This window comes from Anabrus simplex, chromosome 8 (assembly GCF_040414725.1).
Source record: "Anabrus simplex isolate iqAnaSimp1 chromosome 8, ASM4041472v1, whole genome shotgun sequence".
Lineage (NCBI taxonomy): Eukaryota > Metazoa > Arthropoda > Insecta > Orthoptera > Tettigoniidae > Anabrus > Anabrus simplex.
Window position 1 is genome coordinate 193,903,472 of NC_090272.1, and position 17,782 is coordinate 193,921,253.

Here is a 17,782-nt window from a genome sequence, read left to right on the forward strand (position 1 = left end):
TTGCGAAAAAATTGAAAAGTACAACCTAGATCATGGTGGAACAGAAAGACTTTGCGCTTTGCAAGAATTGAAAAGTGAAAAGTGCAAAGTTGAAAAGTTGCAAAGTTCGTTCGTGGAATAGGCCCCAGGTTACAGTTCAACAACATGAGTTGCAAAGCGATTTCTTAATTTTATCTGGAGTCCTTTCCTTTTGCCTTCAGTTTGCAATTTGACTTGACTAGATGCCATCAAGTCGATGTAGATAATATCTGTCCGCCTCAATGCCGGCTGGCCTCGCATTCGAGTCCCATCCACCATTCCCAGCATGATTGCCTTTCCAAGGATTCAGACTGCCTCATAGTATGCCCAAAATAAAAGAGCTGCAACCTTGTAATGAATGCCTCAAGAGGTACACCTGGATTGATGTTCTGAATGACCCTCTTGTTTGTCTTCTTTTCTCTCCAAGGTATATGCAACACCCTTCTCCAGCACCATAGCTCAAATGCTTCATGCGCTTTCTGTTATGCTTTTTATGATCCATCCTTCACATCTGCTCCTCTCTCTTAAGGTTCTGCCATTCCAAAAAACGATTCTAATTTTCTGTTTCATGCCAAAAATTGTCATCTTATCTGTCTGGTTGTGTTTCAGTTCACTTTCTTTAATAGTGCTTTTTTTTTTCTCTCAAGATTGTTCGGTTATTAGCCCACAGCAACCTTATCTTTGTGGTGGTGGTGCTACCACCTGAAGCCTCCAAGCCGGCTGTTTTCTATAAGGGTTGTCTCCCTTAGCCTTTGAAGATCCCTCTTCACCAGAAGAAAGTGGTTCCCCCTCTTTATTTAACCTGCGAGCCCCATGAGCCATCACTTTTCAGGGTGCGTGTGGGGCCTTCACAGCTTCCTTAACAGCCATGGAGCACACAAGATCCCCACTGTACATCACCTCCACAGGATATCCCCTACTTCATAACATTGCCCATCTCCCACAACATGGACGATGGGTTGGACATACGGAAGACAGTAGTAATGTAACAGCTACATAATATGTAACAGTACTGAATAATAAGTAGATTATAAGTGCATGAAGGATAGTGCTAATTAATTCACAGTATATGAAATAAAATTATATAGAGTAACGTGGATTTATAATTTTGTTCAGTGATGCTCCTTTGAATTGCAGGGCCCAAGGGAACTGTGCCCTGCTTGTTCATGTGTGCAATATTTTCTAATGATATCTTCTGTTGGAAAAATGTTGTAATGAAGGTTTTGAATAAAATTAATGATCAGCAAGAACCAGAAAAGGAGGAATAATTTTTGCTCTAGCATTAGGATAACTTGCTTCAAGTCCATCCGCCCAGTGGCTAACCTCCCACAAAGAACAAGAGTATGGGTTTTAGTGAGCCACGTTGAGAGAAATAGTGATAGAAATTCATGTCAAATGATCAAAAGTTTGTGTGTTGTATGAAACAGGAATCAGTTTGTTCTGTCGTTAACCATCAACAGTCTAAAATACATTGTTGGTAAATGCTGAAAGAAGGGAACAATGAGAGCTACAACTCTGTAGAGATTTTAGGTAATTTAACTGGAAGTATGAAATGTCCATGGATTTAATGATTAAATATGTTTTACCTCTTTTGTTTGCAGAGTTTTTTTGCCCAGCAGAAACTTGATGCTCAGCTTAGAATGATTGAAAAAGATGTGAGTAAACTGATCGAGAGATTAACCATTTCATTATATTCTTCATGTTGGAGATTGCCTATTTAATAAAGAGCATTTAAATTTAACATTGCTCCATAATTATCATGTCTATTGTCCAAAAACTATTTCTGGGGTGTTCTGTGAGCCCTTCAGTACAGAAATAGAGCCTGTTTTAATATTGGGAAAGGTGGTGGAAGCTGAAAATCCATTGTTTCATAATCCATGGCAATGATGTTGTATCGTCCGATTGCATTTGTGGGCACGGGTGGCTAGGTACCAGCTCCTGATGCCGTCGATATGCGTCCAAGCATACTCCAAGATGGGTGTAAATCAAGGTTCTAAAAATCAGGTTACCCACAGTGACTAACTTGCAGTCATTGGCTGTTACAGCATGACGTCAGAGAGAGAATTGCTCCCTGCAAGGCGTCCACTTCTGATCGCAGGAGAGCTTCCCCGAAGCCTTCTGAACGCAGAAACCCCTGTTGTGGACAACCTCTTACATACCAACTTGGGGTGTAAATATAATGAAACAGCTGTCAAACATGAAAATTATAGTTTTCCATGACAGAAATGTCCATCAGTATCGTGCAGATCTAGAGAAACTGAGGATGATAAGTCACTGCTGTATTGAACTATAGTATCCTTCCTATGTGGATGTGTGGTAGCTGAGGACTGGGTACACAGTAGATATCCCAAGTCCGCCCATACCTAGAGCAATTTCAGTGTGAAGGCGACGTCATGCACAATCCCATTATTGCAATTGATCAATTGATAATACCTGGACGTGAGTGTACGAACCAGAACTGAAGTGTCAGTCAGCTGAATGGCATCATGTGGCATTGCCACGGTGCAACAGAATCCATCATCCACGAAGGTCAGTGCTCATTATGGCGTGTGACAGCCAATGTGTTCATGAGGATCATCCACACCGTCGGTGCCCAGTACTACTGCACATTTCTGCAGGTCCATCTGCCTCGTACAGTTTAGTGGAAATGTTTAGCATGCTAGACGGTGCCATACTTCTCCTTGATAACACTTCAGACCATCAGGGACCTTGCTCAACACTGCAGATGGGAAGTCTTAAAACACCCTCCCTATTCTCCGGACATCAGTTCATGCAACTTTGATCTCATTCCGAAACCGAAAAAGCCATTGTGTGGGATGCTGGTTGCTGATGGCAGAGGGGGCATCGTACGGCATATCAGCGACAGGTGGTACATATTGACGCACCCAACACTGCTGGTAGTATTTTTTTTTACAAGTTGTTTTACATCGCACCGACACAGATAAGTCTTATGGCGACGACGGGACAGGAACGAGCTAGGAGTGGGAAGGAAGCGGCCTAGGCCTTAATTAAGGTACAGCCCCGGCATTTGCCTGGTGTGAAAATGGGAAACCATGGAAAACCATCTTCAGGGCTGCCGACAGTGGGGTTCGAACCCACTATCTCCCGAATACTGGATACTGGCCGCACCCCGGTGGTATTTAACGCTGTCCCCATGATTGACAACATTGCAAGACTATTTGGGATGTGTTTTTAATGCACATTTGTGTTCCATGTACCATCTTTCGATTGACTCCTGTACCGCAGCCTCATTTGATTCTAGCATTAAGACGTGTGTTGCCTTGGCCTTCCAATGAACTTTGTGGATTTCCTGTAATGCAGTGTTATCGGACAATGTAACACTGTTACTATGACTTATGAATCGATCCCCAAAACAATAGTCAAATTTGTCTAAATTGTTTAGTTGCAGAATTTTTTTCTGGAAGAAATGCATTATAGCATTATAGTTAAAATGCACCATAAAGATTTATAATTTTTTTGTGGAGGTTTCAATATTTCTAATCATCATCAGCATCAATTTCTCACTCCAGTCCCCCGGTTGTGGTTAATATTTCTACTAATATGAGTTAAAGACACTTTCCTTGGATATTTGTATCTCTTTAAATTTTGTGATATTGACGCATTGATTTCTCATATGTTTTTCAGTTGTGCAAAATCTCTTAAATTTTGTAGTCCTCAGGTATTTTTAAATTCATATTTTTAACCAATTGGACATACTGAATGTAGTTAACATTGCACCTGAGAAATTTTTCACTCCTTGGTATTTTTGAGGAAATCTTTTTTAATTGATTGGGGTATTTTTTAATATTTGAAAGCTGATTGATACTTGTTTTGAATATAAATTTTCTTTATGAAGACGTATGATAGATTACCTCCTCTGCGAACCATGTGACCTTAAATACAAAGTATGTTACCTTGCCGCGGCGGGGAGGATTGCGTGTCCCAATGATGCAGATAGCCAAGCCGCAGGTGCAACCATATCGGATGGGTATCTGTTGAGAGACCAGACTAACGAATGGTTCATCGAAAGGGGGGTAGCAGCCTTTTGGTAGTTGCAAGGGCAGCAGTCTAGATGATTGACTGATACGGCCTTGTAATAATACTCAGCATGGCTTAGCTGTGTTGATACTGCTACACGGCTGAAAGCAATGGGAAACTACAGCCGTAACTACCTCCCGAGGACATGCAGCTCTCTCTGTATGAATGATGTACTGATGATGGCTTCCTCCCGGGTAAAATATTCCGGAAGTATACTAGTCCCCCAATCGGATCTCCGGGTGGGGACTACATGAGAGGGGGCGAACATCAGGAAGATGGATACTGACATTCAGCGAGTCGGAGCGTGGAATGTTAGAAGTCTGAATCGTTGTGGTAGGTTAGAGAATCTGAAAAGGGAGATGGATAGGCTAAAGTTAGATGTAGTTGGTATAAGTGAAGTACGTTGGCAGGAAGAACAAGATTTTTGGTCAGGTGACTACCGAATTATCAACACAAAATCAAACAGGGGAAATGCAGGAGTTGGTTTAATAATGAATAAGAAAATAGGGCAGCGGGTAAGCTACTACGACCAGCATAGTGAAAGAATTATAGTCGTCAAGATAGACACCAAACCAATGCCCACCACAATAGTGCAGGTCTATATGCCTACTAGTTCAGCGGATGATGAAGAAATCGAAAGAATATATGAGGAGATAAAAGATTTAATACAATATGTAAAAGGTGATGAGAATCTAATTGTGATGGGAGACTGGAATGCAGTGGTAGGCCAAGGAAGAGAAGGTAGTACAGTAGGAGAATTTGGATTGGGACAAAGGAACGAAAGAGGAAGTCAGCTGGTTGAATTCTGCACTGATCATAATTTAGTCCTTGCCAATACTTGGTTCAAACACCACAAACGACGGCTGTATACGTGGACGAGACCTGGAGACACTGGAAGGTATCAAATAGACTTCATTATGATTAGGCAGAGATTCCGAAACCAGGTGTTGGATTGCAAAACTTTCCCAGGAGCAGACGTGGACTCTGACCACAACTTGTTGGTCATGAAATGCCATCTGAAGTTGAAGAAATTGAAGAAAGGAAAGAATGCAAGGAGATGGGATCTAGACAAGTTGAAAGAAAAGAGTGTGAGGGATTGTTTCAAGGAACATGTTGCACAAGGACTAAATGAAAAGGCTGAAGGAAACACTATAGAGGAAAAGTGGAGAGCCATGAAAAATGAAGTCAGTAGGGCTGCTGAAGAAATGTTAGGAAGGAAGAAGAGATCAACTAAGAATCAGTGGATAACTCAGGAGATACTAGACCTGATTGATAAACGACGAAAATACAAGAATGCTAGAAATGAAGAGGGCAGAAAAGAATACAGGCGATTAAAGAATGAAGTGGATAGAAAGTGCAAGGTAGCTGAGGAAGAATGGCTGAAGGAGAAGTGCAAGGATGTCGAAGGTTGTATGGTTGTAGGAAAGGTAGATGCTGCATACAGGAAAATCAAGGAAACCTTTGGAGAAAGGAAATCTAGGTGTATGAATATTAAGAGCTCAGATGGAAAGCCACTTCTAGGGAAAGAAGACAAAGCAGAAAGATGGCAGGAGCATATCCAACAGTTGTATGAAGGTAAAGATGTAGATAATTTGGTTCTGGAACATGAAGAGGCTGTTGATGCTGATGAAATGGGAGACCCAATTTTGAGGTCAGAGTTTGACAGAGCTGTGAGTGACCTCAATAGGAACAAGGCACCTGGAATTGATGACATTCCCTCTGAATTACTGACTGCCTTACGGGAAACCAGCATGGCAAGGTTATTTCATTTAGTGTGCAAGATGTATGAGACAGGAGAAGTCCCATCCGATTTTCAGAAGAATGTTGTTATACCTATTCCCAAGAAAGCCGGTGCTGACAGGTGTGAAAACTACCGCACCATTAGTTTAGTATCTCATGCCTGCAAAATTTTAACACGTATTATTTACAGAAGAATGGAAAAACAAGTTGAAGCTGAGTTGGGAGAAGATTAATTTGGCTTCAGAAGAAATGTAGGAACATGTGAAGCAATCCTGACTTTACGTCTGATCATAGAGGATCGAATCAAGAAGGACAAGCCCACGTACATGGCATTCATAGATCTAGAAAAGGCATTCGATAATGTTGATTGGACCAAGCTATTTATGATTCTGAAGATGATAGGCATCAGATACCGAGAACGGAGAATTATCTACAATCTGTATAAAAATCAGTCTGCAGTGATAAGAATCGAGGGCTTTGAAAAAGAAGCAGCAATCCAGAAAGGAGTGAGGCAAGGCTGCAGTTTGTCCCCTCTCCTTTTCAGTGTTTACATAGAACAGGCAGTAAAGGAAATCATGAGAAATTTGGAAAGGGAATCACATTCCAAGGAGAGGAAATCAAAACCTTGAGATTTGCCGATGATATTGTTATTTTATCTGAGACTGCAGAAGATCTCGATAAGTTGCTGAATGGTATGGATGAAGTCTTGGGTAAGGAGTACAAGATGAAAAAAAATAATTCCAAACAAAAGTAATGGAGTGCAGTCGAACGAAGGCATGTGATGTAGGAAATATTAGATTAGGAATGGATGTCTTAAAGGAAGTAGATGAATATTGTTACTTGGGTAGTAAAATAACTAACGATGGCAGAAGTAAGGAGGACATAAAATGCAGACTAGCACAAGCAAGGAAGAGCTTTCTTAAGAAAAGAAATTTGCTCACTTCAAACATTGATATCGGAATTAGAAAGATGTTTTTGAAGACTTTCGTGTGGAGCGTGGCATTGTATGGAAATGAAACATGGACGATAACTAGCTCAGAAAGAAAGAGAATAGAAGCTTTCGAAATGTGGTGTTACAGAAGAATGCTGAAGGTGAGATGGATAGATCGAATCATGAATAAAGAGATACTGAATCGAATTGGTGAGAGGAGATCAATTTGGCTAAATTTGACGAGAAGAAGAGATAGAACGATAGGACACATCTTAAGACACCCAAGACTTGTTCAGTTGGTTTTTGAAGGAATTGTAGGTGGTAAGAACGGTAGGGGTAGACCAAGGTATGAATATGACAAGCAGATTAGAGCGGATGTAGGATGCAATAGTTACGTAGAAATGAAAAGGTTAGCACAGGATAGGGTGGCATGGAGAGCTGCATCAAACCAGTCTATGGACTGATGGCTCAAACAACACAATGATAGATTAATAAAATATGTATGACATATGACATGGTTTAGAGAAAAATGGAAAAGCAAGTTGAAGCTGAGTTGGGAGGAGATCAGTTTGGCTTCAGAAGAAATGTAGGAACAAGTGAAGCAATCCTGACTTTACGGCTGATCAAGGCTGCAGTTTGGACCCCCTCCCCCTTCCTTTTCACTGTTTACATAGGACAAGCAGTAAAGGAAGCCAAAGAGGAATTTGGAAAGGGAATCACAATCCAAGGAAAGGAAATCAAAACCTTGAGATTTGTTGATGATATTGTTATTTTATCTGAGACTGCAGAAGATCTCGAGAAGCTGCTGAATGGTATGGACAAAGTCTTGGGTAAGGAGTTCAAAATGAAAATAAATAAGTCCAAAACAAAAGTAATGGAGTGCAGTCAAATGAAGGCAGGTGATGCAGGAAATATCAGATTAGAAAATGAAGTCTTCAAGGAAATAGATGAATATTGTTACTTGGGTAGTAAAATAACTAACGATGTCGGAAGTAAGGCAACATAAAATGCAGACTAGCACAAGCAAGGAAGAGCTTTCTTAAGAAAAGAAATTTGTTCACTTCAAACATTGATATACTAATTACAAAGATGTTTTTGAAGACTTTCATGTGGAGCATGGCATTGTATGGAAGTGAAACATAGACGATAACTAGCTCAGAAAGAAAGAGAATAGAAGCTTTTGAAATGTGGTGTTACAGAAGAATGCTGAAGGTGAGATGGATAGATTGAATCACGAATGAAGAGATACTGAATCGAATTGGTGAGAGGAGATCGATTTAGCTAAATTTGACGAGAAGAAGAGATAGAATGGTAGGACACATCTTAAGACACCCGGGACTTGTTCAATTGGTTTTTGAAGGAAGTGTAGGTGTTAAGAACGGTAGAAGTAGACTAAGGTATGGATATGACAAGCAGATTAGAGCAGATGTAGGATGCAGTAGTTCCGTAGAAATGGAAAGGTTAGCACAGGATAGGGTGGCGTGGAGAGCTGTATCAAACCAGTCTATGGACTGATGACTCAAACAACAACACGACATGATTGTGAGTCACTGTAAAGAAAGAAAAAAAACTCAAAAATGTTGTGAGATGGATAACAAACAATGGTTTGATGGTACACGGGGTGAAAAGTCAGGTTATAAGTTTCACCTTGAGGAAAATTCCTCCCAGTTTTAATTACTGTGTTGATGGGGTAAAGGAACCTCATGGAAAGCACTGTAAGTACCCAGGAGTTAATATAAGGAAAGATCTTGATTGGGGTAATTACATTAACCTTTTTAGCTGCTGAATTCTCAGACAGGCTGGTGCGACCTTAGTGCTGGATTATTTCAGCCAAAAACCTCATCAAATTTTATTTCCAATTTGAACATAAAATACAAACTATAACTACAGAATACGAAGCGTGTTTTTTAAGTAAGATCCGTTTTGTTGTAGACACTAGTAGTTCGCGCTCATATCGCAACGAGCGCGTGCGTCATGTACCGGCATGCCTTGGGAACAACTGTGCTCAGTTTCAATTCTGTAGCTAACCTGTACAGTTCTGTTCTGTGCTTTCAAAATGTTTAAGACTATCAACTCGCCTGCCGCATGTGAGGTTCGGTTAGTGATACGGTTTTTGTCAGCAAGGATCCTGTCTGCTGCAGAAATTCGACATATTTGCGTAGTGTACGGTGATATTGTTATGAGTGAAAGCAAAGTGTGTAAGTGGGTACGACAATTCAAAGATGGCCATGACACTGTCTTATGAGGACCGCTCCAGTCGCCCTTCGTTGATTACAGACGATTTGGTGGCTTCAGTTGAAGTGAAGATTCATGAGAACAGGCGCTTCACAATAACAGGTCTCTCAAACGAATTTCCTGTCGTGTCGAGATCAGTGCTTTACAACATTGTTTCTGAACCCCTAAAGTTCAGGAAACAGTGCTCCCGTTGGGTCCTGAAACTCCTAACAGAGGACCACAAAAAGCAAAGATTTGAGTGTGCGATGAAGTTTTTGACTCGTTATGACGAAGAAGGTGGCGGCTTCTTGAGTCAGATCGTAACCGGAGACGAAACATGGCTTTCACATATCACGCCCGAATCGAAGCAACAGAGCATGGAATAGGGGGACACACACTTGCCTGTAAAGGTGAAGGCCAAACATACTCTGTCCCAGCGCAAAATCATGGCGTCGGTGTTTTGGGATAGGCATGGTGTTTTGTTGGTCGACTTCATGCAACGAGGAACCACTATCAATGCAGAAGCATACTGCCAATCCCTGAGAAAGCTACGCAGAGCGATTCAAAACAAAAGACGCGTCATGCTGACAAAGGGAATTGTCCTTCTCCATGACAATGCAGGACCTCACACTGCAGGTCAGACCTGCGATTTATTGGACAGTTTTGGCTGGGAAGTTTTAGACTACCCACCCTACAGTCCTGATCTTGGGCCGAGCGATTACCATCTGTTCCTCTACCTCAAACATCACCTCAGTGGCAACCATTACAATGATGACGACGATGTGAAAACGGCAGTGAACTCTTGGTTATCGGAGCAGGTGGCAAGTTTCTATGAAGAGGATATTTTAAAATTGGTTACGAGGTATGATAAGTGTTTGAACAAACTTGGCAACTATGTCGAAAAATGGAGTGAACTATGTACTTTCTGAAAATAAATTTACTTTTTTGAAATAACCTTTCGTTGTGTACTTATTTTCAAACGGACCTTACTTAAAAAACACACCTCGTAATATTTTAGATGATATTTTAACTCACTAGTTTATTCCTACAGTGTTGGAGACGGTTCATGTTTGGGATTTAGGGTTTGATTCCACATGAGGTGGCGAAAATTTAGTCCATTAGGAATATGCTTAAAAGTTTTAATTTGTATTTTGGGCTGTGCTTACCATATTTACGCACAATACCAAACCATACACAAGATTAACAGCAGAATATTGTTAAAAGTAGAGCAGAGCTTGCCATGAACTTGGCATCGACTGTCTGTTCATAAAATCTGTTTGCTTCATCCGCTACCCTCACTGACATCTCTTCATTCACAAATATCTTGAAATAATCCATTTCAGGGCATGCAGGGGTCAAATTATTATTTGAAATAGCTAGGTTGGCACTTGAAATGCATGCGCCTTCAGCATAAACTCGTCGTCCGACCATGTGAGCTGGCCTAGGTCAGTGTCATTTCTTTCTCTCTCTGGCAGCAAATCATTACCTCTATCAACATTATCATCATTCCCTAATACTTCACTAATATCTTCAATATTACTACTGTCACTGTTGAAATCCACATCCAACTCAATCTCCTCTAAAAGTGTAAGATTTCCTCCAGGCGCATCTTACATTTGTAGGCAGCCTCCAACTGTCATATAAGATGTTGTAAGACCCCATATAGAGTATGGTTTCACTGTATAGGTTCCTCACCAGGATTACCTACTTGATTTGAGAAATGTAAAATATCCAAGGGAAAGTAACATGCTCAGATGGGACCTGCATGAATTCTAGGCATTTGTTGACATGCAAAAAAAAAAACTTAACTGGTGGTAGAAATTACAGTAATTGGTTTAGCTGTGGGATCTAGCGTCAGGGTACCTGGCAGTAATTTTCATCAATGACTTAGTGAACAAATTATTTACTTCAGGACATCCACTTATAAATAAGATCGTATGTCATCACAGATATGTGGACGACACCATAATCCTCTTCAGTAGGAAGAAAGAACAGCTCGATGAATTATGCCTCTTATTCAGTAACTTGCACTGCAACATCAGCTTCACAGTAGAACATGAAACCAGCAGATCAGTTAACTTCACAATCACAAATGACACACACAAATTCAGCATTTATAGAAAAACAAATGGCAACACTTGGAGCTATGGTTCAGAGAGCATTCATTAAAACTATCCTTATCTGAAGAATGTAGTACTAAAGAAATTCAATTCATAAAGCAAATGGCCACAAAAAATGGATACAATCCACATATGGTTAGATAACATGCTTAGAAACATCAGGACGAAAATAAAAGTAAAACCAATACAAGAAAGTGAACACCAAAAGCAAGACATGCTGTATCACATCATACCCCTTAGTGGAAAGGTATCATACCAGTAAGCCAGAGCCCTCAAGAATGATTTTACATTGGACAAACTGGAAGAGGATTTGACATCAGATTTCAAGTATACCTGGGAGCACGTTGGGTACAGTAGCATGAAAAATCAGTGGTTACTGTATATCTACATGACACAAAGTATCAAATATACAACATTCTCTCAGCATTTTGTACAGACATCCGAATGGGATACAAAATTCTCTCACCATTTTGTACACACATCCAAATGGGATAAGTTGAACATGTTAGAAACTTAGAAATTTGTAGACATCAACTAATATTCATGTAGAGGATCTACTCATGCTCAATGTTAAAAATGAAGTTGAATATTTAATAGCAGCTTGGTGAAAAAGAGCAGCACAACATTTACAGTACCTTTTATAAAGCTGTAGTAACATTTCTCTTCAATCCCAGTCAGCATTTGTTCCTGTGAAAATGTGCTCCCAAAACTTAATATTGTGAGCAGGAAGTTGCGAGTTGCCCAAATACAAGAGAGATTGGAGGCATTCATTTTACTGAGTGTACAGAGAGATGTTGTAAATTTAATTTATTTCAACATTGTGATTGACAAATTCAAGAGCTTGATTGATTTTGATTAACACCTCCCATTGTAAGCCACGTAACTTTTGTAATCCTGGTTGATTAAGCTTGAGCACACCCTAGTGAAAAGTCCTGGTTATGCCTGTGGATGTGATATTAGACATGGTTGCTTGTGAATAAAACATCAGGCTGTTTTTAACTTACAAGGTATAAGGTATAAATTATTTGTGTGTATGTAATCTATACATCTTTCACTGCAACCACAACCTACTTGCAGTCACAATTTGTGTTAATTCCCTCGTAAGTAGAATAGAGTCATTGTGTAATTTATTGTACCTGTAATATTAACAAGTGGAAAAGGAAGATTCACTTCTTTTTTTTTTTTTTTTTTCCCCAGTATGGAGACAGGGAAGCTAAAGAGCTCTGGTCTGAACTACAGCTGAAGATCCCAACATTTTTTGATGGCATAGAGATATATCCTTCCCTGCTTCATGGAGATCTATGGGGTGGAAATGTTGCTGAAACTATTAATGAGCCTGGTAAGATCAGTTCTTCTTGTCTTCTGGCTAATTTGAATTACTTGTCATTGGTTGAGAGGAAGTGAATAACAAAGTAATCCTAGAACTTACCTTACAGACTTGCGTATCTTCCCCTATAATTCAATTTGAACCCCCTGCCCCCAAGGTGGGGGTTAATTGGGGTTCCAGTACCAGTGTGCTTCCAGACAGTTTGCAAAAAATGAGTAAAAACTGATAATTTTTAGTAAATATAACAATAATAGAATAGTGATAATAATAAATGTGTCAAAACTGTTCTAAGGTTGTAGGAGTTGGGTAATAGTATGCAACTGCTCGAGTGCACATGACCAGTGAGGGCTGACAGTTTTGAATGCAGTTTCAATGAGAGGGACTTTTGATATTGATAATTGAGTTTACCGGGCGAGTTGGCCATGCGGTTAGGGGCGCACAGCTGTGAGCTTTCATCCGGGAGATAGTGGATTCGAACCCCACTGTCGGCAGCCCTGAAGATGGTTTTCCTGGTTTCCCATTCCAGGCCTTTCCTATCCCACCTTCGCCGTAAGACCTATCTGTGTCGATGTGACGTAAAACAAATAGCAAAACAAAAGTAATTTAGTTCAAATTAAATTTTGGTTTTGGGTGCAGTAAACTGCTCTTATCATATTAAATTTTGGTTTCGGGTGCAGAAGATGTATAAACGGCTCTTATCTTTCAGGGATGGGTGTGACTGTTCTGGGGGAGAGGGTTTGTCTGAGGAGGGAGAGATCGTATTTGTTTGTAATGGCATTGTATCATATTGCAGTCATGCAGTTGTTTGTGATCTGGATATGATTAAACGTGAGGAACTTCATCTTATTTGCCCGTATTGAACTGAGATCACAATTAAAATAAAAATCTTTAAGGTTCCACCTTGTTCAATACAAATACACTGTTGTTAGATGGCATTTTACAACATATATTTTATTGCAGTACTAGTTTTGGCGCTCTATTAAGGCACCATCATCAGCTGCGTAGTAAGTAGAGAAACTTGAAGATATAACAATACAAAACAACATACTGATATACTTAACTCCTTAATGTCTATCTAATGGTAAGTTTAAAACTCTAAGTTACAAGCAAGATAACCCTTGTGAGTCGAAATTGTAAAATCTCATCTCTAAGTGATGAGTTGTCCTCAAGATTCTGTGATGGCTATTATTTTCTACATTCGTAAAAATCAAGTTCAACAACATTCCTAAAATCGTGAAATTAAAGCTGAATCAAGTCCTGAAATGTTAAAATGTTCATTTCACAGATGCATTAGTGGCCATTAGTGGCCATGTGTTGGATAAAAACTTGTATTATCCAACACATGGCCATGAAATGAATATTTTAACACTTTAGGACTTGATTCAGCTTTAATTTCACGATTTTAGGAATGTTGTTGAACTTGATTTTTACGAATGTAAAAAATATTAGCCATCACAGAATCTTGAGGACAACTCATCACTTAGAGATGAGATTTTACAATTTCGACTCACAAGGGTTATCTTGCATGTAACTTAGAGTTTTAAACTTACCGTTAGATAGACATTAAGGAGTTAAGTATATCAGTATGTTGTTTTGTATTGTTATATCTTCAAGTTTCTCTACTTACTACGCAGCTGATGATGGTGCCTTAATAGTGCGCCGAAACTAGTACTGCAATAAAATATATGTTGTTAAAGATTTTTATTTTAATTGTGATCTGGATATGAATCAGAGTGGCACCTAACTCATCAATCCCGTATTATTCGTTCCAATTACGTGGTCCCGCGAGCATCCTAAGTAAATCATGTTGTAAAAATCCTGCATTATCCGTTCCTCGAAGAAATGATTTCCTGGATCAACTGTCCAGAAATTTCAGTCCCATCAACGCTAGATCCTCGATCACGCGTTTTTCAAGGAACTTTATCTCATGAAAGGATGGCTACGGCATACTTACGGATCTTGGTGTTAACGTCCCGTCATTGCGATAATTAGAGGAAGTACTGTACTGGAAAAGCAATCGGCGGTAAACTTGCACAAGGGACCATCTTAGCATCGCATTCAGGTGGTATTGTTTAGAGAATCTTCAGAAATCATAACGCAGAGAGTGGCCACAACAATTGGAAGGAGACAGAGCGCATTTCGACAGCTCTACTTGAAGACTGAATGAGTTTCGTCAAATGTTCGTATTTGCGAAATGTCTACATTATTTCCAGGTTAAGATGTCGTTATTTTAATTTTTTCGATGATATTGCCGAACAGGTTTTCGGCGCTTCCCTCAGGGCATTGTATAGTCACTAGGCTTTCAGGCAGGATTTGAAACAGCTCCTTCTTAACACAAATTTAGTATTTTAATATCGTATATGATTATGTTGTCAAGACGAGAATAGATATTGCATCTTACATCCATAAAGCCATGGGAGGTTTTGGGATAGCCTATTATTTGTTTGGTCCTAATATAAGACCGGGAATTTCATGTTTTTGTGTTAAAATGTTATAAAAACCGCAATCGTTTTATTTGCGCACGTTACATTTAAAAAGTTTGCAGCATTTCGCACTCGTACTGACTTGTAGAGCGAGCGTGCTTTCCAGCTGAGCTCAAGGTCATGAATAACCGTAATTTCTGAAGTTTTTATGATAATTTTTCTCTTTCCAATTTGATTGTGATTAGTGATGGGCAGAATTGGATATAATGCATTCGAGAACTTTCAAGAATCGATACAGTAGAACCTCGATTATATGTTCCCGGAAACTACGTTTTAACGTATTATTCGTTCAAATTAAGTGGTCCCGCAAGCATCCTAATTATATCACTTTGTAAAAAACCCGCATTATCCGTCCCTCGAAGAAAAGATTTTCCGGATCAATTGTCCAGAAATTTCAATTCCATCAACGCTAAATCCTCAATCGTTTTTTAAGAAACGGTATCTCACGAAAGGACGGCTACGGTATCCTTACGGATATCAGTGTTAATGTCCAGCTATTGCGCTAATTTGAGAGAGTACCGGTACTATACTGGAAAAGCTATCGGCGATGAACTTGCATAAGGAACCATCTTAGCATTGCTTTTGGGTGGTTTTGCTTAGAGAATCCTCGGAAATCCTAAAGCAGAGAGTGCCCACAATTGGAAGAAGACAGAGCGCATTTCGACAGCTCTACATGAAGACGGAACGAGTTTCATCAAATGTTCGTACTTGCAAAACATCTACATTATGTCCAGGGTTAGACGTTTTTTTTTTTTTTTTTTTTTTTAATTCGAGTGTACCACCGAACAGGTTTTCGGCACTTCCCTCAGGGCACTGAATAGTCACTGGGTTTTCAAACAGGAATCGAAACTGCTCCTTCTTACGTAAGACAAATTTAGTATTTTAATATTGTCTCCGAAGACCCTAAAAGTAGTTGGTGGGACATAAAACAAATAACATTATTATTAGTATTTTAATATTATCGTATACGATTATGTTATCGAGACCAGAACAGATGTTACACCTTACATACCATGGGAGGTTTTGGGATTGCCTATTAATGTTTTGGTCCTAATATGAGACTGGGAATTTCATGTATTTGTGTTAAAATGTTATAAAACCGCAGCCCTTTTATTTGCACAATTTACATTTAAAAACGTTGTATAATTTTGCACTCATACTGACTTGTACTGCGAGCTTGCTTTCCAGCTGAGCTCATGGTTGTGAATAATCGTAATTTCAGAAGTGTTAATGATATTTTTTCTCTTTCCAATTTATTTGTGATTAGTGATGGGCAGAATTGAATATAATGCATTCCAGAACTTGAGGATCGATACTCACATTCGAAACCATATTCTCAAGTTCAACATAACTTTAAAAAGTTGATGTAAGCCTAATTTATGCGGTACAAGATTTCCATAAACTGACTATGAACAGTATACCGGTGACCAAGTTACAATGGAAGATAAAGAAAAAAAGGATTTTGCCATCATGTTGGGCGCTTTTGTATCTAATGTGATTTATTTTATTAGATTAGAGAATTAAAAACTACTTGTGGTTGATTGTTGTTTGGCTTGGCGTTACAGGTAGGCTATTAGATTTTTCAAAGAGTTTGTCTAATCAAAGTTGCTGAACTGAAAGAAGTTTTCAGAGGAAACTGACGAAGTTTCCCCTGTAAAACTGAATGTAAAGTTTCGAGATTTTTAAGTCACGTACAGGTAATTAATGTTTGAAGCCGGACCTGCGGTCTTACTTGGCTGCCTCTCACCCGGACGGCCTGGGTTCGATTACCGGCCAAGTCAGGCATTTTTACCTGGATATGAGGGCTGGTTCCAGGTTCACTCATTCTACAATTACCTTTAAGTGAGGAGCTATTTAATGGCGAGATGGCGACCCCGGTCTAGAGAGACAGGAATAACAGCTGAGAGAATTCGTTACACTGACCCTGCATCACCTCGTAATCTGCAGGACCGAGGGCGGTCGCGTGGTAGGTGGAAGGCCCTTTGGGGTTTTTGTAAGATTATAAGTATACATATTTCATTTTTGTGATGTTTAGCCAAATTGTTGATGGTTCATTCGTTCCCGGATTTTTCGTTTTCCCGTGTTGTATGTTTTTTTCCGTGGTCCCACCAAAAACAGAGAATCGAGGTTCTACTGTATTTACATTCGAAACCAGATTCTAGGGTGAGTTCATCATAACCTTTAAAAGTTAATGTAGGCCTAATTTACGCGGTACAAGATTCCCATCAGCTGACTACGAACTGTACACCGGTGACCAAATTAAAATGGAAGATTTACAAAACAAAAAAAAAGGGATTTCGCCATCATGTTGGGCGCTTTTGTGTCTAATGTGCTTTATTTTATTAGATTAGAGAATTAAAAAGTACCTGTGGTCGATTGTTGTTTGGCTTTTCTTTGCCGGTATTAGGTTTTTCGAAGAGTTTGGCTGATCAAAGTTGCTGAACTGAAATAAGTTTTCACAGGAAGCTGACGAAGTTTTCCCGCTAAAACTAAATGTAGAGTTTCGAGATTTTTGAGTCGTGTACCAGTAATTAATGTTTGAAGCCGGCCCCGTGGTCGAACTTGCCTGCCTCTCACCCGGAGGGCCCGGGTTTGATTCCCGGTCAGATCATGCATTTTTACCTGCATATAAGGGCGGTTCCAGGTTCACGCATTCTACGAATACCTTTAATTGAGGAACTATCGAATGGTGAGATGGCGACCTCAGTCTAGAGAGCCGGGAATAATGGCCAAGAGGATTTGACCATGTGTCACTTCGTAATCTGCAGGCTTTCGGGATGAGCAGCAGTCGCTCAGATAGGCGGAAGTCCATTGGGACTGTAGTTTGGTTTGGTTCAGGAGTGTTTGTAAGATTATAATAATACATATTTCATTTCTGTGAGAGCCAAATTCTTGATAGTTCATTCGTTCC

At 39.7% G+C, this 17,782-nt stretch overlaps 1 protein-coding gene across 3 annotated transcripts in view; it reads left to right on the top strand.

Moving 5' to 3' along the window:
* LOC136878954 (ketosamine-3-kinase) overlaps positions 1-17,782 on the top strand; it is a 116,189-nt gene that overhangs the window by 65,911 nt on the left and 32,496 nt on the right. For 2 of the 3 annotated variants that reach the window (XM_067152592.2, XM_068228886.1), the window contains exons 4-5: positions 1,620-1,673; positions 12,259-12,400. In XM_067152592.2, the coding sequence (XP_067008693.2) occupies positions 1,620-1,673; positions 12,259-12,400 (196 nt within the window). The remainder of the gene's footprint in view (positions 1-1,619; positions 1,674-12,258; positions 12,401-17,782) is intronic. The other variant, XM_068228887.1, reaches the window with a different exon arrangement.